Here is a 19,026-nt window from a genome sequence, read left to right on the forward strand (position 1 = left end):
GTATATTTCCGAAAATCGAAAAAACAAGAAACTCCTGAATTCGAAATATCATATCTCTCCAAGAAGAGTATGATAGTGCCAACAGCATCTCAGGTTCTCAAAGTTCAAGAGAAACGCACGAGCGAATGTTATATGTTTTTGTAACGGAAATACCATAAAAGAAGCCATGCGACATCCCATATCCCATATGCCATGACACATATGCCTGTTTGTAAACTGACTACTTACGTAGATAATATGTATATACCTCATCTGAAAAAAGAGAACGCCCTCGAATCCCTGCCAACGACAAACGAAATAAACAAATCTCAGCCAATCAAAGTACCCCGCCAAAAAATATACCAAAAACATATCAGATTCACTATCATTTCTAGGTCCGAGGTCAACAATAAAAGATTGAAAAGCTTCGAACCTGGAAATAAAAACAAAAGAAGAGAGGATAACAATAAACAAAGTAAAATACTTCAGTTTTCAAAACTGAATTCGCAATCGATCTTTCTACTCGTCTTCTTATCTCTCGTCTAAAAAATTTCTATCCTCTTATTTTCTTTACAACTTCAACAACTGAAGGAGCAACAGCTTTAACTCGTCGCATCACATACAAACATTTGTGCGCAACAGATTTATCCAAGATGTGTAAGTTACTTTGAATCGATCTTTGCTTGCATTGCAATCTACACCTTTGCGCCTTCATCTCTTCCTATCCATTTCTCTCTTGCAAATTCCACTCGTATCTTCTATCAATCCAACCTGATAAAAGGAGAATCAAACTAACAATTCAACTCAAACATAACAGCACACCCAATGGTTGTTCTTCCCGGCAGCAGCGGGTACCGTCCCAATAAAGGCGTCAAACGCGAACATGATCCCGATCAGATTCACGATCTTAGCTCCAAAAGTCCAAATGCAAATGGCACTTCAGACAATCACACACACCAGCATAAGAAAAAGAAAAAATCTAAGGACAAGTCTTCTCAATCACCACAACAAGAAGACACATTAATGAGTGGAGGGTTGGGAGATATGAGCGCGGAGTTGGGAGAGCCGATTTTATCACCTCCTCGCGATTCTCAACATTCGACACCTACAATGCCTAAAGCCATGAGAGTAAAGCAAGCGAAGATAAATAAAGATGGAGGCAGTGGCAAAAAGAAGAAGAAGAACAAGACAAAGAAGAACAAGACGGTGCATTTTGAAGAAGCCAGCAGCAACTATCGCCCACCACAAGTTGTTGATGAGGATGAGGAGGCAGAAAATGAGAGGTTCGAGATGAATGGTGATTCAGCTCTGCGCGAATCATCTACCTTAACCGTTCGATCTCACAGTCCAATCTTACCACCAATGTCTAGTCCAATTCTTCCTCCTACCCGACCAAAAAGATCCTCGAGCCATGGTCCCCCACCTCCAATTCTCCCACAGGCTTCTCCGAGTCGGATGAATCCACTGTATGTTCCTCCCAAAACCTCGACTCCCATCTTGCCTCCAGCTTCACCCTTCAGAAAGAGACGTGGCTCAACTGGTGATACCTTTCCTCAACCACCACCAACGCATTCAACACAGGCTCCTAGTCCACAGGCTACTCAATCCACATCTGCCAAACCAACATCAGCAAAATCAGCCGTACTTAAATCTAAGGATGACGAATGGGAGCTTAGCACTGGGAAAATTCGAGCAATGATCGGTGATCCAATGGAAGAAGATGCCCAGAGGGAGGAGAGTAAGTTACATTCACCGATCTCCCATTTCCATCTCTCAATTATTGCTAATGACTTTCTGCCCCCTTAGATGTTGCATTCTCATCCAACTACATTCAGTCTCCGATGCGACAAGCCCAAGGCATCAATGTAGGAGGGGTCAACTTCAACATTTGGCACATTAAGAACCGTGAAACCTTCATCTTCAAGAGCAAAGGCACCGGTCTTCAAGTCTGTTCAGTAGCTCAAGGTAGCATATGGGTATTCCTCGGTCTCGAAAAATTTCGCATATCGAAAGGTGGGATGTGGCGCATTAGAGAAGGAGAGATATGCTCTGCTAAAAACCAAGATGGTCATGAGTGTGTCTTGCACATCACCGCAATTCCAAGTGCTTCTACACTGGTAAACCAGTGAAGAATATTGAAAGGAAATATGTGGGGATTCGTGCGGATTGGAATTACACTTTTATGCACTTGCATTTGCAGTATATGATATGGGATTCATCATTTGAAGAAGGCCTGGAATTTTTTGCGACTGCAGCAGGAACTTATTAATCATTTCATTTCACTGCACTTGCAGCTTGAATTATGGAAGGGGACCTTATTTGTTTAAAGAGGGTTGAAGCTCCGCAATAGGCAATTATATACATACCATGTTTTTCGCAAGTACTTCTCCACCAGAAAGAATCCTTTAAGGCAGAAAAGGCTTTCTCGAGGCTTTCTTGAGTCAGCCCATTCAGAAGATCATCTGCAGACTGAATGTTATTGTAAAAAAAATAGTGCTCCCGTGTTGACCCCTGCAACCCAGAATGTCTCACCAACTACGGACCCGTATTCTCGTGGCGTTCACTAGTTTAACTGACAGCTGAAAGGTTCCCCACCAAAAGCTCTCCAGACTTCCCAATCAAATCAATTCCCATCCCGCAAACTGATCCTTTCGGGATTAAACATTGAGAAACTGGAGTAACCTTAAACTTTATCCAGACATGAGGCTTGAAATGATGCTTATTTTAAGCATAGTAGAAAATTGGCTGCATAAAAACGAGCCTCAACGCCCATCAACATCATGAGCTGATTTGATCAATTTTCTTCTGTGCTGTACAATAGGCAGTAGGATAGTAGGGGTCTTGTGCCGTTGAGAATTTATTTGAACGTTTCTTTCCCTCTTAAGTACAATGCGTAAATTGTAGATCTTGAATGCTAGTCGCCCAAATCGTTCGTAGTCATTAAGTTTTGGTAGTACAAAATGATTTTTTCGTTGTTTCTGGTGGGCTCGAGTCTCTTGCCAGCAATTTTGGCGAAGGCGCTGCCATGGACACCGGCAGCTCAAACATCTACTGCTGATAATCGAGCACCGGTGCAAGGAGGGTGGAGTCCTAGTCCAACAGCAGCACCGAACAATGCTCTGAAGGTGTTGGATCTATTGAAACGTCAAACAACTGCGAACAACACCTGCGGATACTACAATGGCATTCAAAGTTAGTACTTCAATAGTCAAATTCGCATGCAGATAGAAAGATATATACTAACAGTATGAAGCGGAACCTTATACTTGTTCTGGAACAGGCTACTGTGCCCATAATTCGTATTCTGCTGTCGGATGCTGTACCGGAGATATCAATTCTTGCGATATATTTACCGCTTGCATTGACTACTCCTCGTCCTCAGCACTTTGTGCTCTAGCAGACGGATTGACAGGATGTTGCAACGATTCCGATTTCCCTTATTGCGCAACTTTCCTCTGGAATAACCCTCAAAGGAGCATGTATCGCTGCGTAACGTCTCCGGCATTTTATCTCATGTCCGATTACCCAATCACTGGTACTGCTTCAACGACTGTCGCGTCTTCTGTCACTTTATCTCGAAGTGTCGCTTCAGTAGCGAGCAGCATTCAAAGTGGAAATAATGCTCAGGATGTAAGCAGCGCTTCTCGAAGTTCAGTGATCTCAGCAAGTGCACCTAGTTCAGTAACCTCCGCAGGTTCACGTAGCTCAGCATCTTCGTCGTCACTAGCAACTCCATTCGCAAGTACAACAACCAATAAAAAATCTGGAGTTCCCCTAGGAGCGATTATCGGTGGAGCTGTTGGCGGCGTGGCAGTAATTGCGCTCTTGATTTTTGCCATCGTTTTCTTTGTAAGGAAGAAGAAATCGAATCCCCCACAACCACAGCCTCCACCTCAAGTCTCAACAACCCTCCCTCACAATTCATACCAAGGACCATCGCCAAATTCACCTCCTCCATTCTACGACAATCGTACCAGTATTGCAAAACCGACTTATCCTGTACAACACACAACTGAATTGGCGAATACTGTGTATATTTCTCCTGCTATGCCGGAGTATTATCAGCCACCGAAAGATGATGTCTCTGTATCACCCAATTCCAACACACATAGATTTTCAAATAGTCAAATATATAGCGATCCGGGCCATCAATACTCCGAGCTAGATGCAACTGCTCCGAATCCTTTGAATGGAAATAGAGTGGAGTTAGGTAGTGAGCCGGGGAAACCAAATCATGGAACAGAAGTCAGTCCTATAAGATGACGAGGACGTTCAAACTATGATGATGGTTTCGATCAAGATTGTTCGAGAGAAGATTTTGGTCGTTCATCAGATTCATGAGATGTTCATGAGGAGCATTTCATATAGCGTGTGGGAGGTATCTCTTGCGAGGTGAGATGGAAATGGTGTATATGATAAGATAATCCGATTTGCTCACATACTTTTGCGGAAGATAATTAACCAATATAGTTTATAGAAATTAATGTTCAACTTGAGCCTTTTGCTAGTATACTTTGGTGGTTCGACGTGGTTTATTTGTGAAAACTTGCCTTGGACGGGGCTCCAGTCGTAGTATAAGAAAATTGATTTAATTTTTCACATGATCTGGACGACAAGAAAACATTAATTTGAAGCTGCAATAACTGCAAGGTGTTGATATTGCATCTTATAGAGTCTCTGCTATCACTTTGAACGATTTTCAATCCATGGTGTCTGAGAATGAAGAGTCTTACATAACTTTTTGAGAGCACGGACCATCGACCAGAAACGACATGACAGTCGAGACAGTGAAAAGGCTTCATAAGGACCGAGGAAAATGATTTTCATACCTACTTTGTACACTTTGATCTACAGACAACATGGAACAAACTCGATTCCCATCAAGTGAAAGAGATCGTGATCTTGCATTGATCTCACGCGAAGTATCATTCGTCGAAGATAAGCTCCACAGCGAGATCACAGATATGCCCACCCCACCGCCGTGGATCTATGATGCGATACTGCATTTTCGGTTGTTCCTCCTTCGCCAGGTTTGTTCGATATCAGGTATAATATTCATTTCTTGTTGTAGAATTAATTAACATATTGGGAAACTACCAATACTCAATATCGCTGTGAGCTACTTTCGAACGTCACTTCCTTATCCAACTGCTGGATGATTCCTTCCTCGTCGGCCGAAAAATTCTAGCCCTCATCTGCCGAAATTCCAGCAATTTCTTCCTTTTCTGAAAAATCCCGTTCTATCCGGATTCAATCTTCAGACAACAATCCTTAAGTATCAGTCCTATCATTATCAGGCCCATCAAGTATTAGTTCTACCATTCATCAATCTATCAAGCATTGATCCTCTGAGAAACAGTCCTATCACATCATTTGCAAAGCATTCATACACACATCTTCAAAAATGCCTGAAATACTACGAGTTGGAATCATAGGGCTAGGGGAGATTGCTCAGGTATTATCGTCCAGGAACATCTGCAGCAAACGCAACTGACTCTCTCGAATACAGGTCTCACATATCACAGTCCTGAATAGCCTATCCGACTATTTCACAATCACATACCTCTGTGACCCCTCTGAAGCTGCTCTGGAGCATTGTTCAAAAAAAGTCACTGGGAACACCCCCAAAATAACCACAGATGCAGCACAGCTTTGTTCGTCTTCCGATGTCGACGTGGTTCTGATAACAAGCGCACACGGTTTCCATGCGTCCCAGGCCATACTTGCCCTACATAATGATAAATACACCCTAGTAGAAAAGCCATTGTGCTTATGCTTCCGAGACATTGAGCAGCTTGTAGAAGCCGAAAAGGGATCGGCAGGCAAGATCTTTGTTGGGTATCAAAGGCGCTACGCTCAGGCATTTGTTGATGCCGTGAAGGAAGTAGGTGGCCTCGGCAAGATTCAATATGCCCGTGTCAGAGATATCATCGGACACAACAGCTATTTTGTTGATCAATCGGCGACATTTCCGAAGAAGTTCTCAGACTACAAGCAGGCGGATTCCGAAGCTATGTCAGCGGTTCTGAATGAACAGATTGTCCACGCGCTTGGGACAGAGTATGGGATGGACGTAACTCCTGCGGCTAAAGAGTTTTTCGGATTCTTTTCAATGTAACATCCCTACACAGCTCCAGATTATATAAGACACTTACTGATTTTCTAGTCTCGCTACTCATGATTTGAGTGCAATGAGAGAGATACTTGGTGGCATGCCTCAAAAAGTGCTGGGATCATCTCTGAGCCTACCATTTTGGACGGTCTTATTCCAATTTGACGGGTTTGCTGTAACATATGAGTCGGGTGTTCATGGCGTCCCCACATTCGACGCCCATCTAGAAGTGTACTCGGAGGATAAGATCGTTCGGGTCAACTATGACAGTGGATATATCAAAGGACTTCCTGTCACGATGACAATCAGAGAAAGAATTGGTGAATCGGGATACCAGGAAAGAACTGTGAGAAAAACATATGAGGATCCATATACTTTGGAATTTTTAGATTTCCATGATTGTGTTATCAATGGGAAGACCCCTAAGACAAGTGTACAAGACGCGAAGGAAGATTTGGATCTTTTCAAGATGATCCTTCAATCCTCAAATTCCCTATGATAGAATACATACCTAGGTAGAACAATAAAACCCGATGTTTTCAAGAAGTTAAAGCGCAACAAGAATTTCATCATCTACTCCGGAGTTCATAGAGTCATTTTTACCTTGCAAACGCCTTTGGAAATTTCAATAGTATGATTCTTACCGAACGACGTTCGGCAAAGTTGCCTGCTAAATACTGTGCTACATCTCATCTTCACCAACACTGCTTCCGGCCAATTTTTCAATACCGCTGCTTGTAGGATTCGTATTTCGGGTCCGGAAGTCTTCTATTCACAACTATAATATATTAATTGCCATAACTAGTGTACGATACCGTTAGCTAAAACGGTTTAATTCCCCGAAAATCTGTTCCTGTTTCAGCACCCCCATCGCCTGTCAACGTTCTTCCCTGAAACACGTCTTCAAACAGCCGTCTTTAGGCTTTTTATCATAAAAACCAGTTTCGCTATCTGAACTACTTTTGGTAAGAACAGTTGTGTACCCGGGACAGGAGCTTCGTTCGCCCGTAATGTATCTTTAATATAGCTTTTCGAACGAATTAGATAGCCACAAATGATTTAATAGAAACGACAAAAGGTCCTCATGTTTCGTCATAAGGTAGATATTCGCCACGATTGGGCTTCATCATTGGGTATAATATGATCTTTGAATACTTCAAGGTACATGTTAGCTCTAGATCATATTGAACGGCAAGCCGCAAACCTTATGAGATTGCAATCCTTCCACTCCTTGGCAAGCACAATGTGAATGTGGTTTGGTTGGTCCGGAAAAGCTGCAAAGTTTGTTTGTATTACTCGAGGTAATACATCAGGTAAGATCGAGGAATAAGTATACCCGGATATGTCAACGAGTATCCGCATCCTGTTCACTTGAGTAAACCAACGGAAAATGTTCCCCTGCCCTATAAACCCCCCGCATTAATGTGGGGACCCTAGTGGACTTATTTCAATGGTTAGGGTTACCCCATGATCGTCTGCCGTGAAACTCTTATTTCAATGCTTGGCAATCATCTTTTCGTTCCATACACAGTTCATTTTGTGTTTTCGTGCAAATACGCACGGCTTTCTGATCTAGATGGAGCCAAAATAGCGAGTTTGTAGTATACAGAATAAAGTTTCATTTTCCATACGTACATCGTGGGTCATGGATATTGTTCACAGACGAGGAAAGTTAATTGCACAGACTCAATCCCAACACCAACCTTGTGTGAGAACTTTTCTTAAAAGTTCGGAGTAGGAAGGTGTTCGTTCAAAATGGAAAGGAAACTTGGGCTGCATTGGATTATGAAAAGGCTTCTTCTCCCCATATTTTGTGTCATATCCATAATGTTGACATCCTGCCCTGGCTCGTCGAATGCAGGTTGTCTTTGCTGGTAATGTCTTCAGTAAGTAGATCTTTCTCTTTCATTGTAATATCTCTGTGAGGGCTAGTGCCTTTTTAAGTTCTGAATCCAACTTGTGTGGTACCTGTTAGGATCAACCAGAAAAAGCGTGTCCTATAGCTTCGTTACATAACCGAATACTAACGAGAGATCAGGGTGATGAATTGAATGATACAAGAGTACATTTACTACTTGTAGGAACGATAGTTCCAACAGCCTTGGGTACGCTGTTTGTGGCTGGACGTCTCTACACTCGGGGAGTCATCACGAGAAACTGGGGATGGGATGACTTTTGCATTGTTATAGCATGGGTATGATACTTTATCATATTAGAAAGTCTCTTTACTGCTCATCCTCTCTAACATCCCGACTAGATTCTCACCATCTTTGTTGCAGTCACCAATGTACTCTTCTGCAACTATGGCGGTGGCCGTCACATTGAACTCCAGACCCCGTCAGACCTAAAACCCTTCTTCATCCTCGCTTTCGCATCTCGAATCCTCTACCAAGTATCTCTCATGATGGTAAGAGTTGCCATCTGTCTGGTCTACTCACGAATCTTCCAAGATCGACTGAGCAAAATCATTGTATACAGTCTATTGGCTTTCCAAATTGTATCGACGATTCCTCTTACGTTGATTGTGGTTTTCCAATGCGATCCAATCGTTTCGCAGTGGGACTTCAGCGTAGAACAAGTTCGTTGTATTGATCCTTTGCCGGGAATCATTACTTTTACCACTTGTAGTGTTTTCAGTGACGTGGCGCTTATTCTTTTCGTCGTACCGAGAGTTTGTATGTATTATCTTCCTTAGCCTCATGCACTCTTTACTGAGAAGAATAATAACTAAAAATTGCGAAAAGTACCCCTCAAAATCAACAAACGTCAAAAAGCAACGCTAGTCGCGATCGTCAGTTTCGGTATTCTCGTCATCATCGCCTCGATCATTCGCTTCATTCGTTCTAAGCCCATTTTCACCGAGAGAGATTATACGTGGGATTTGTGGGAAATTACAACGTGGTCGAGTATTGAACTTAATACTGCATTGTTCTGCGTTAGTGCCCCGTGTCTGAGACCGCTGATGAGGAAAATGGTGCCCGATATTACGTGGTTGAAAAGTGTCGCGACCGCGAGTAGGAGTCAGGCAACGACGGTCGGAGGGAGAAGAAAGAGCGCGGCTATGGGTTTGCAAGGGAATAATGGAAATGGGAAAGTAGGAGAAGAGATGCCGCAAAATGATTTTAGAATGGCGTCGAGATTCACGGTGGGTGGATCGCTGAGTTCTCTCAATAATAATCGATCTGGGATGGGGAGGAAAGAAAGGAGCAGAGGAAGAGGCAGAGAGGAATGGGAGATGAGTGTACTTGGTTCGCGAAAGGGTTCGAGAGCTATCGTGGATGAGGAGGATTGGATTGGGCTTGTTGACGAGGGGACAGATGAAGAGGAGAGGATCAGGGATAGGGTACGGGCTCTGAGCGATCCGAATGTGGGGATTAGGACGGATGGTACGAAAGGATACTAATTTTTTTGAGGTCGTCTAAATGGCGCAATTGTGAATCAACAAACAGACGGCTGGATGCCAGGAGACTTCGTGGAACTCGAAGCAAGGCATTTTTTATATACACCAACTATACCACTTTGTTTGGAAACGGAAAGAACTTGAAGGCACAGGAGGGGGGTGGGCAAAAAAGGTACGCAGACAAGATCTGCCCATCTATAAACTTGGATACTTAATTACCAAAAGATAGCTTAATGAACGGGCTTGTAATTAATTGTTGTGGCACCTATACCTATGACTTATGGTCTTACACTACGTGGATTCCTTGTTAATGCATGCGAATTCTGAGATTGTTCATCAGATAATCCTCTACAATACATAAACTTGATTACAGAAATATGGAGCTTATCCAAGAACATAGATTTCGTCAATATATCAAAGGTCGATAATTCAAATATCTATCCCAGACAAAAGGTTTCATTACCTGAACGCCGTCGCTTAATGCATACATTATTGACCTAGGTACCTTGTCCCTATCCGTTTCCTTCGTTTCTTGATGATGTACAATTGATACGAAGAGATTACCTTCTGCCCCCTCTACCCGCTGGAGCGCCTCCCATACCGGGCATACCGGGCATTCCAGGCATACCGCCGCCACCCATCATTTTCTAAAGACAAGTTAGCAGAATATCAATATCGAGGATGAACTAGAGGATATACCATCAGACTAGACATGTCAGGCATACCACCGGGCATGCCTCCAGCACCACCACCACCGAGCATTTTCTATAACGATTGTTAGCAGTAATTTGATATCAGAATATGTAACAGAGCATACCATCATGCTACTCAAATCTGGCATTCCACCGCCTCCACCGCCTCCCATCGAAGCGAGTCTCTTTTGCATAGCGGCCATTTGTTGCTGTTTGTTTGCACCTCCCATTGCACCTTGTGCTTTTTGCATATTCTTCATACTTCCGCCCATTGTCTTTGCCATACCAGCCATCATCTTGTGTTGAGTTAATAAGTCCTCTATTTCCCTTACGCTTGTACCACTGCCGCAAGCTATCCTCGTCATTCTAGTGGGTTGTTCGAGGAATATTTTTCCGTCTGAATCGAGTTCTTTGGCCGTCATGGAATCACAAATGTAAATCATACGTTTGAGCTTCATGGCACCATCCTCATCGTCCATTCCTTGCATCATGTTTCCCATACCCGGAATCATACCAGCCATTTTCGAAAGAGGTCCCATCTTCATGATATTAGATAATTGATCGCGAAGATCACGAACTGTAAAAATACCCTCCACGATGTGCTTCATGGTGTCTTTTTGATCTAACTTCAAAGACTGAACATGCTCCATAAGTCCTTGCATATCTCCCATACCCAGTAGTTTGGAAACGAATTGTGTGGGTGCGAACTTTTCTAAATCAAGCATGTGTTCTCCAGTTCCGATAAATATGATGGGTGTATGTGTTGCTGCGACTGCAGAGATTGCACCACCTCCGCTTGCATGCCCATCGGTTTTCGTGATAATAATGGCTCCAAAGTCGGCAGTTTCTTTGAACGCCTTACTTTGCGCCTCAGCTTGCTGTCCTATACTGGCATCCATCACCATTACAGTTTGATCGGGCTTTACAGCTGTTTGAATATCCACCATTTCTTGAAAGAGAGCATCTTCTTGTCGATGTCTTCCACTGGTGTCCACAATAATAACCTCGAATTTTTCCTTCTTGAATTTATCCACTCCCTCCTTCGCCACAACTGCTGGATCCGTCTGTGTGAGAGAACCGTAATATGGAATCTTAGCCTTTGTAGCGTTTTGCTTCAACTGATCGAAAGCACCTGCACGGAAGGTATCCGCGCAAACCAAACAAGCCTTGAACCCCCTTGCTTGATACCATCTTGCTAATTTTGTACATGTCGTAGTCTTTCCAGCTCCCTGCAATCCAACAAACATAATAATATTCGCTTTTCCCTTCTTTGGCTTGAAAGGTTCGGCATGAGGATCGACGAGCTTGACTAATTCATCATACACAGCCTTTTGAATGACTTTCTTCTTGTTGACAGCCGGGGCAAGTTCTTTAAAGTTCACGGAAGCTTTAATGGATTTTCGTAGGTTTCCCACCAACTTTACATTCACATCGGCCTCGAGCAATGCGGAACAAATCTCCTTGATCATGCCATCGAATGCCTAATTAATATCAGTAGGAGAAACGTTGAGAGATCTTGACAATTGTCCTCGACACTGACCTTTTCATCCAAGTTGCTAGATCTTGTGAGATCTGTGACTGCGGCATTTATGCGCCGACCCAAATCTTGAAGAACCATGATTATAATAGTTTATGCGACAGCTTTATTGACAGACTTCAATGTATGGCCCCAGATGAGATGGATGCATTTAATGATTTAATGTGGCTCGAAAGGTGTGGGACAAATAAAAGCGCGGGGAATTTAGTGTACCGAAACGTTTATCCGTTCTCCGAAAAATCCAAAAATTTCCTGGATACGATAAGATTTAATTTTCCTATCAACCATTGTTCAAAGTGAAATAAGTCTCAATTCAATCACAACAACAACAATGGCAGGAAATGTTTCGAAGAAGCGTAAGGTGGAGGATGGAATGAAAGGAAAAACCGGCAGACCTACCAAGAAATTCAAGAAACAAACATACTACGAATCCTCATCCGACGAAGAAGATTCCGCAACAACTCAAGATTTTCAAGCAGTCAATTTACAAGATTCAGACGAAGAGGAGGAGGGACCCAATGATGCTATCACAGGCACTTTATCAGACGAGGATGATGAGCCAGATCTCAATGCCGCAGATAACGAGTTGGAAGAAGAAGTCACCGATGCCTCAAATTCCGACTCAGAAAATTCAGATGACGACTCGGACACAAATTCGAATCCAAATTTAATAAAGGCACGAAAGCGCAATGATCCAGAGGCATTTGCTACATCTATGTCCAAGATTTTGGGATCCAAGTTATCAGCGAGTAAAAGGAATGATCCAGTTTTGTCGAGAAGTCAGACGGCAATAGAAGCTAGCAAGGAAATGACGGACTTGGCTTTGGAAAAGAAGGCAAAGCATAAAATGAGGGAGGAGAAAAAGGCTGCAATGGAAAAGGGAAGAGTCAAGGATGTCTTGGGTGCTAGTACAGCATTTGATGCGAGCAATGGTTATGGAAATGGAGAAAATGTACCAAGTGTACAGGCAACGATGGAATTGGAAAAGCGGTTGAGGAAAACTGCTCAAAGAGGTGTTGTCAAGCTCTTTAATGCTGTTAGAGCAGCCCAAGTTAAAGGCGAGGAGGCAGCCAAGGAAGCGAGACAAAAAGGAGTTGTAGGACAGGGTAGGAGAGAGGAGAAAATAAACGAGATGAGTAAGAAAGGGTTTTTGGATTTGATTGCAGGTGGAGGGGGATTGAGGAAAGGAGAGATCGAAGAGGCCTGAGAAAGGATGGAATATGTTCTAATTACGTTTAGCATGGTATGGCGTTAGAGGTGGGATTTTACCCCTCATGAGGGTTTCGTTAAAGCAAAGTACCTAAGTATCCACCAACTCCTTGTCCATCATTGATACGGAGTATATGTACAAAGGACAGATACCCTTTTTAATATGTCCAACCTACGACCCAAATGCATGCTTTCCTACATCATTATTTAGGAATAACGTCTCAAACCATTCGTGACCGTACATGTGATAAAGTGGTAACGCTCATCCGCATCAACTCTTGTTACTGAAATCGCTGGCCTGGAGATTTCGTGTCATAGAAGGAAGTCTTACGCGCAACCCATCCAACTCTTTTGACATCACAATTTGACAACCCAATCTTGATGTTTCCCTCAAGCCGAACGCTAGATCCAACATATCATTCTCATCATCATCCGGCTCATTCATTTTATCGTAGAATGCTTCATCCTCGACTATGACATGACATGTTGAACATGAGCAAGATCCTCCACAGGCGCCTATAAAGATTGTCAGTTCGTGGTCTAAGGAGAGTTGTCTATTTAACTAACCTTCCATTTCCAAGTCATTGGCCTGTGCTATATCCAAAAGATTGTCTCCTGCCGATACCTCGAAAGTATGTTCATCTCCCTCCTTATCGAAGAATGTAACATGTAGCCTGCAAGTCAATTAGCATTGGTATAACGGCAAATGCTGACAAGTGAAAAGACCTACCCTTCCCCAGGCTTCGGGGGCGTTACATGCCCATGTAAAGCTTTTGATGTAGCTGAGAATTCTCGACGGGCAGCTGTAGATCTCCTGTTCTGTCTAATCTCGCACATCTGCTTCGTGCTAGGTCGCGACCCCGATATCGAGAGGGGACATAACAGAGCGGGCGCTGCGGGGGGTCTGCAGGAAAATCGAATAGGACTATCGGCCACTGTCGCAAACTCTCTTCGTAGAGATTGAGTTGTGGATCTGCGAATGCCTACAAAGGCTCGGCTTGTACTTCGAACTGCGGACATCTCGTCTTTATCGTGATTGTTGTGAAGAATGGGTGGGGTTGAGAAAGTGAGGAAGGTCCGGAGTTGAGGGAGGATATGTAGTGAGATGGATGTAGACTTCTTTTGCCCGAAGTAAATATTTGATCTTTCAAATGCTTGTTGAAACTCCTTGACACTTTTAAGAATTGCAACAGTAAAGAGTGTTCTTTCGGGATTGAATAAATATTTTTATTGTTTCAAATCATTACAAGCTTTCCACAACTCTTTGAATCTTTCAATCAAATGTTGGTGGCATTACATTTTGTACCTAGGTACTCATATAAAAATATTCGTAAATCCGCGCATAACCAATCGGTGTATTGCGATTACTCCGAAATTTTGTGCGGTTCAGGGCGGTCGAACAAGCTGTGAGCAAGGTCTATTCGCGGATAAGGCATATCAGTCACTCATTACTCCAGTTCAGTCAGCCCAGCTTTGGGGCCACTGTAATCCTTGTTGATGAACTCTCCAATTGAACATCGTAGGGAAAAAAAAGCTTGAATACCTTGACAAGGTAGTTCTTCCACCTTGCATTGACGGACCGACGTGGAAAACAAAGAGACAACGACAACAACTACATAAGAGAATTTGTGTAAATTCTCTTTCCCCTCGTTTTTCTTCTTGAATGCAACATAACCCAAAATGTCGACCTCAAGAGAAGGTCCAAACCCGTTAAGACCATATTATGTTCCACCTTCTATCGGAATACCTCAAGAAGCACCCATAACGTCTTCAGGAACTCATGGTGTGGGATTAAAGAATGGAAGTGCGGCTTCTTATGCATCTTCAGCTCGAGACATATTCTCAGATATTGACTACAGTGACTATCTATCGGATACCTCACCACCTACCATCGAATCACTTCAGAAGTTCGTTAATGAGACTTTTACCAACTATGCGGGGATATTGTGTGGACAGCCCTTCGAAGTTGCAAAAACAATTTTGCAGGTGAAGAGTCAGGATATTGACGAAGGGACAACACCAGCAGCTGCAGTGGAGAAGATAAAACGACGACCATCAGAGTACAATGAGGTATAATCTTCCAAGTGAGGGGTCGAGATGCGGAGCTAATCGGAATCTAGAACTACCCCTCCGACGACTCTGATGCGGACGAGACAGCTTACTTTACATCGGCGGCACCCCATACAAAATCATCATCCCCATCGAGGCGTCGGTATAGCAGTGAAGGATCAGGGTGGGAGGACAAATCTATTCCTAAAATAACACCACCAAAGCCAAAGCCTGCACATCAATTAAACCTTAGGAGATCAGATTCTATAATGGAAGTGATAGCACAGGAATGGTCAAAGGAGGGAGCTTGGGGTGTATGGAAGGGATCCAATGCAACTTTCATCTACGGTTTTCTACTGAAGACGATGGAAAGTTGGTCAAGCAGCATGATATCGGCGGCGCTGAACATTCCGGATCCAGGTTTGGCAACACTAGCAGCGCAAGTTGATGTTACTGGTTCTCCTAGCCCATGGACATCATTAAGTGTAGCAATAGCGGCAGCTGCTACCGCAGGTCTTATTCTCGCTCCTCTTGATCTTGTGAGGACTAAGTAAGTCATCAATCACTATTCTCGAAACACATTGCTAATTCAGATAGGCTGATCCTCACCCCAACTTCAGATCCTAGAAGATCTCTCACTCATAACCTCAATACCCTACCCTCATATATATGTCCTCCATTACTTCTCATTCCTACTATTCTCCACTCCATAATCAAGCCCACTATATCACACTGCACCCCGCTACTTCTTCGAACTCGTCTCTCCATCGATCCTATTCTCACCCCCACAAGCTACACAACATTCACCTTCCTTGCTCAAACATTGGAAATCTTCCTTCGTCTACCAGTCGAAACAGTTTTACGTCGTGGACAAGCTGCGGTACTCGCCTCAACTCAATATAACGAATCTCAAGACCTTAAAACAATTGTCGATATTGGTCCATACAATGGAGTGGTAGGTACAATGTGGTCTATTGCCCGGGAAGAAGGAGAGTCATCTAGTCCCGAGCCTGTCGCAAGTGTAGGCGCGGTGACACCATTGAGGAAAATTAAGAAAGTTCAGAAGAAGGGACAAGGGATTGAAGGACTCTGGAGAGGATGGAGAGTTGGTGTATGGGGATTAGTAGGAATGTATGGAAGTAAAGCTATGAGTGGTGTTGGAAGTACCGAAGGAGAATTTTAAGGGAATCACAATACCTACTTGTTGTCTATGACAATCATGTTTCGAGCTACTTGAAAATTTCGTGGACATGATGGGATGGGATGGCGTTGATTTGTAGCCATTTGTTTGGCTTGGGAACGATGGAATAGCTCTACTTACTTATATAAGGCGCAAAGGAAACTGGCGTTAGGATAACGAAGATATGTGAAATGACCAAAGCATACTCACCTCTACTCATTTGTTTTGTTTCCACTTTGTTCGTGCAATGCTACGCGATGTGTTTTACATTTGATGTTGGTCTACATTTATCTAATTTTCCTAATTGTTCTATTAGAGTTCGGCCACCATAGTATGGTGATTCTCCACAAATTAATACCACTGAAATCTTTTTATCAGTGCCGCCTGCGTCTTTGGCGCAGCGGTACTTTCCCCTGTAGAGTCAGAGGGCGGGAAAAGCAAGCAGGGTAATCATTGCAGAGGAAACGAGTGTTCAAAGGCAACAACAGGAACTGCAGAACGAAGCGAAGGGGTGCTGTAAAGCTGGTATACGAGATGTATTTGGAAGAGAGAAGAGGGGAGGTAAGGAGATGGAGGTTAGAGGATAAAGCAAGTCAGCCGTGAAGAAGTCGATTTTGCTGGACAATCGATCGCTGGGATCTTGTTGGCTTTGAGGGATGGTCACAGAATATGGGGGATACGTGTTAGGATCTTCGAGTAAAAATTTGAGATCAAGGAGTCCATGGCACTGCTTGTGAATCTTTAGCGATAAAGCTCTGTCGTAATGGCATTCAAAATTCAACATACATTACAAGCGCAGCACCTTTTATCATACTTCAAGTGAGCAACATAAAAAGACGCCATTGAATATTCTTTTCCTACATCTACGTTTACATCAAACGCTGCTCGTATCAACCCAGATCATAGCATCAATCAATCCATTTCCTTCTCAACTTACTCACAAGTCTTCCCTAATCCCCACTTCAAACTTCCACTGATATCTTCTGCATCAGCTGGAATATTTGAAAGTCTCAATGCTATTTTTCCCACTGCAATTCCAATCACTGAAACTATCAGCATCTCCATCCAAGTCAAGGTATAACGATTGCGGTCATTGCGTGCCGCGGATGAAACTGGTAATGGAGCATTTTGAACTATTTTTTCTGTCATGGGTGAAGATTTCTTGACTTTTTCTTGCTTATCTGAATCGAGTGGCCCTTGGACAACCATAACTGAAGGGCTTTTGTAGTTGCTTTTGATTTTGTGTTTGTGTATGTATTCTTTATTTGCATCGAGTGGCTCTTGGAAATCCACAGCTGAAGGCCTTTTGTATTTGGATTTGTGTTTGGATTCTTCGTTTGCATTGAGTTGATTTTCTAGCCTCTCGGCTGCATCGAGAGGACTTTCGGGCTCGTTGTGGAAAGGTAGACGGCCACCTGCAAAAGGCTGTATATCTTTCTCTCCCGAACCAAGGCCTTCTTCCCATTTTGCACTCTTGGTCGAAGGTTTAATACGCAATGGATCTTTCAGAGTCGTGGTCACAGGTTTCCGAGGTGCTCTCTCAAATGGCTTCCACCAATCCTCTGCATTCTCATGCCCTTTTGATTTTCCCGAATCCGACGGCTTGGTAGATTCAGCCTCAGCCTCAGCCTTGATCACAGGGTCCTGGGATTCTTTATGGGTCGGTTCCCACCCTTCCCCCGTATCCTCATACCCCCATGATTTCCTTCCATCCACATTCCGAACATCCTGCACAATCCAATCAAGTAGCTGAGATGGTTCGCCGTATTCTCTCTGTATTCTACTTCTCTCTCGCTCCTTCCTCTGATACTCATCTTCACTCGAATTCCGGTCTCCCAACCGCCCCGCTCTCCTCGGTGGTTTCCCTGTCGATCTCCATGCCGCTAATTCTTCTTTCTGTTTGAGAAGCTCTGCTTTTTTCTCTTTGTGGCGTTGCATTGTGGCATCTAGTTCTGCGTTACTTCGCCTTAGATCTTCAATATAGGGGTCGGGTTGTGCATTTATCTTCTTCAATCTATCCCTAAATTCGGCGGGCGAAAGATTCTCGGCAAGCAGTGCATCGAGCCAATGTACGCTCTCTTCTCCCTCCGGAGAGTCAGCGGGATAATCTTTGATCTCTCCCCATCCATAATTTGAGCGCTCTTCCAACCCCTTTGGCGGTGGATTCTCTCCTGAGGTTTTAGAGTTAGGCAGCTTTTGAGAGGTAATGGATCCGTATCTCTTTTCGTAATCGCGTCGTTTGTCTTCCAACACCTTTCTTTCCCGGGCAATACGGTCGCGTCTTGAAGATGAGGTTGGGGAGTTTGGAGGTTTGCTTAGAGAATCTCCGCGTTCATGAGGTGGGGTTCTTCGCCTGAGGGGGTCATTTCCGGATTGGGTAGTCATTTTATAGTTTTCGAAGAATGATGGGCAGACTTTTCCGTGGAAAGTTATTGAGAATTCAGGCTTCCAGATTCGGATATTTGGCGATGCGATTTAATGGGACAAAGGAGTATCATTTCTTTTGAGATGATTACAATCGGAACTTGATTGACGCATGCGGAGTACAATCAAAGGAATGGCATAAGGCTTTTCAAGAGCAAGATAATGATTTCTATGTTTGTATTTTGATGGGCCCATTGTATTGTCCAGAGGAAATGTCTTTTAGGAAGCTCTGTCTGAAGATTAATTGGGTATAAACGCAATACACACCCTTTAATTCTATGCAAAGACTTGACCTCAAAGATAGTGTTGTTTACATTGTTGGATATCTCTACAGATTGAAGGATCTTTGTGATCCAACTCTGAAGTAGGTTTGAGCTCGTATGTATCCACACTATCCCTTTCTTTTTGTGATCAACTATCTCCTCGACTAGTTGAACAAAGCAG

General features: G+C 43.4%; 9 protein-coding genes across 9 annotated transcripts; 6 read left to right on the top strand and 3 right to left on the bottom strand.

The window, feature by feature from the left end:
- The first annotated feature begins 289 nt into the window (after positions 1 to 289).
- EAE97_006829 (uncharacterized protein) lies at positions 290 to 2,416 on the top strand. The gene is made up of 3 exons (XM_038877342.1): positions 290 to 636; positions 797 to 1,717; positions 1,786 to 2,416. Exons 1-3 carry the CDS (start codon positions 633 to 635, stop codon positions 2,106 to 2,108), a joined length of 1,248 nt encoding a protein of 415 aa, XP_038731532.1. The 5' UTR covers positions 290 to 632; the 3' UTR covers positions 2,109 to 2,416.
- A 391-nt stretch (positions 2,417 to 2,807) lies between these two features.
- EAE97_006830 (uncharacterized protein) lies at positions 2,808 to 4,652 on the top strand. The gene is made up of 2 exons (XM_038877343.1): positions 2,808 to 3,171; positions 3,233 to 4,652. The coding sequence occupies exons 1-2, from the start codon at positions 2,940 to 2,942 to the stop codon at positions 4,240 to 4,242; spliced, it is 1,242 nt and encodes a 413-aa protein (XP_038731533.1). The 5' UTR covers positions 2,808 to 2,939; the 3' UTR covers positions 4,243 to 4,652.
- A 731-nt stretch (positions 4,653 to 5,383) lies between these two features.
- On the top strand, positions 5,384 to 6,590 carry EAE97_006831 (uncharacterized protein; the record flags this gene model as incomplete). The annotated part of the gene is made up of 3 exons (XM_038877344.1): positions 5,384 to 5,434; positions 5,489 to 6,093; positions 6,146 to 6,590. 3 exons carry the CDS (start codon positions 5,384 to 5,386, stop codon positions 6,588 to 6,590), a joined length of 1,101 nt encoding a protein of 366 aa, XP_038731534.1.
- Positions 6,591 to 7,968: 1,378 nt separating this feature from the next.
- EAE97_006832 (uncharacterized protein) lies at positions 7,969 to 9,494 on the top strand (the record flags this gene model as incomplete). The annotated part of the gene is made up of 4 exons (XM_038877345.1): positions 7,969 to 7,977; positions 8,130 to 8,285; positions 8,349 to 8,766; positions 8,836 to 9,494. 4 exons carry the CDS (start codon positions 7,969 to 7,971, stop codon positions 9,492 to 9,494), a joined length of 1,242 nt encoding a protein of 413 aa, XP_038731535.1.
- A 286-nt stretch (positions 9,495 to 9,780) lies between these two features.
- On the bottom strand, positions 9,781 to 11,862 carry EAE97_006833 (uncharacterized protein). Its single transcript, XM_038877346.1, has 4 exons — positions 11,724 to 11,862; positions 10,309 to 11,664; positions 10,191 to 10,256; positions 9,781 to 10,138 (listed from the first exon to the last, which is right to left on the bottom strand). The coding sequence occupies exons 1-4, from the start codon at positions 11,799 to 11,801 to the stop codon at positions 10,052 to 10,054; spliced, it is 1,587 nt and encodes a 528-aa protein (XP_038731536.1). The 5' UTR covers positions 11,802 to 11,862; the 3' UTR covers positions 9,781 to 10,051.
- Positions 11,863 to 12,051: 189 nt separating this feature from the next.
- On the top strand, positions 12,052 to 12,927 carry EAE97_006834 (uncharacterized protein; the record flags this gene model as incomplete). Its single annotated transcript, XM_038877347.1, has 1 exon — positions 12,052 to 12,927. The coding sequence occupies one exon, from the start codon at positions 12,052 to 12,054 to the stop codon at positions 12,925 to 12,927; it is 876 nt and encodes a 291-aa protein (XP_038731537.1).
- Positions 12,928 to 13,200: 273 nt separating this feature from the next.
- On the bottom strand, positions 13,201 to 13,949 carry EAE97_006835 (uncharacterized protein; the record flags this gene model as incomplete). Its single annotated transcript, XM_038877348.1, has 3 exons — positions 13,201 to 13,445; positions 13,497 to 13,603; positions 13,660 to 13,949. The coding sequence occupies 3 exons, from the start codon at positions 13,947 to 13,949 to the stop codon at positions 13,201 to 13,203; spliced, it is 642 nt and encodes a 213-aa protein (XP_038731538.1).
- Positions 13,950 to 14,465: 516 nt separating this feature from the next.
- EAE97_006836 (uncharacterized protein) lies at positions 14,466 to 16,373 on the top strand. Its single transcript, XM_038877349.1, has 3 exons — positions 14,466 to 14,999; positions 15,050 to 15,528; positions 15,576 to 16,373. The coding sequence occupies exons 1-3, from the start codon at positions 14,610 to 14,612 to the stop codon at positions 16,159 to 16,161; spliced, it is 1,455 nt and encodes a 484-aa protein (XP_038731539.1). The 5' UTR covers positions 14,466 to 14,609; the 3' UTR covers positions 16,162 to 16,373.
- Positions 16,374 to 17,091: 718 nt separating this feature from the next.
- On the bottom strand, positions 17,092 to 18,543 carry EAE97_006837 (uncharacterized protein; the record flags this gene model as incomplete). The annotated part of the gene is made up of 1 exon (XM_038877350.1): positions 17,092 to 18,543. One exon carries the CDS (start codon positions 18,541 to 18,543, stop codon positions 17,092 to 17,094), a length of 1,452 nt encoding a protein of 483 aa, XP_038731540.1.
- Positions 18,544 to 19,026: the final 483 nt, after the last annotated feature.

The sequence above is a fragment of the Botrytis byssoidea genome (assembly GCF_014898295.1).
Source record: "Botrytis byssoidea strain MUCL 94 chromosome Unknown BBYS_013, whole genome shotgun sequence".
NCBI classification, from domain to species: domain Eukaryota; kingdom Fungi; phylum Ascomycota; class Leotiomycetes; order Helotiales; family Sclerotiniaceae; genus Botrytis; species Botrytis byssoidea.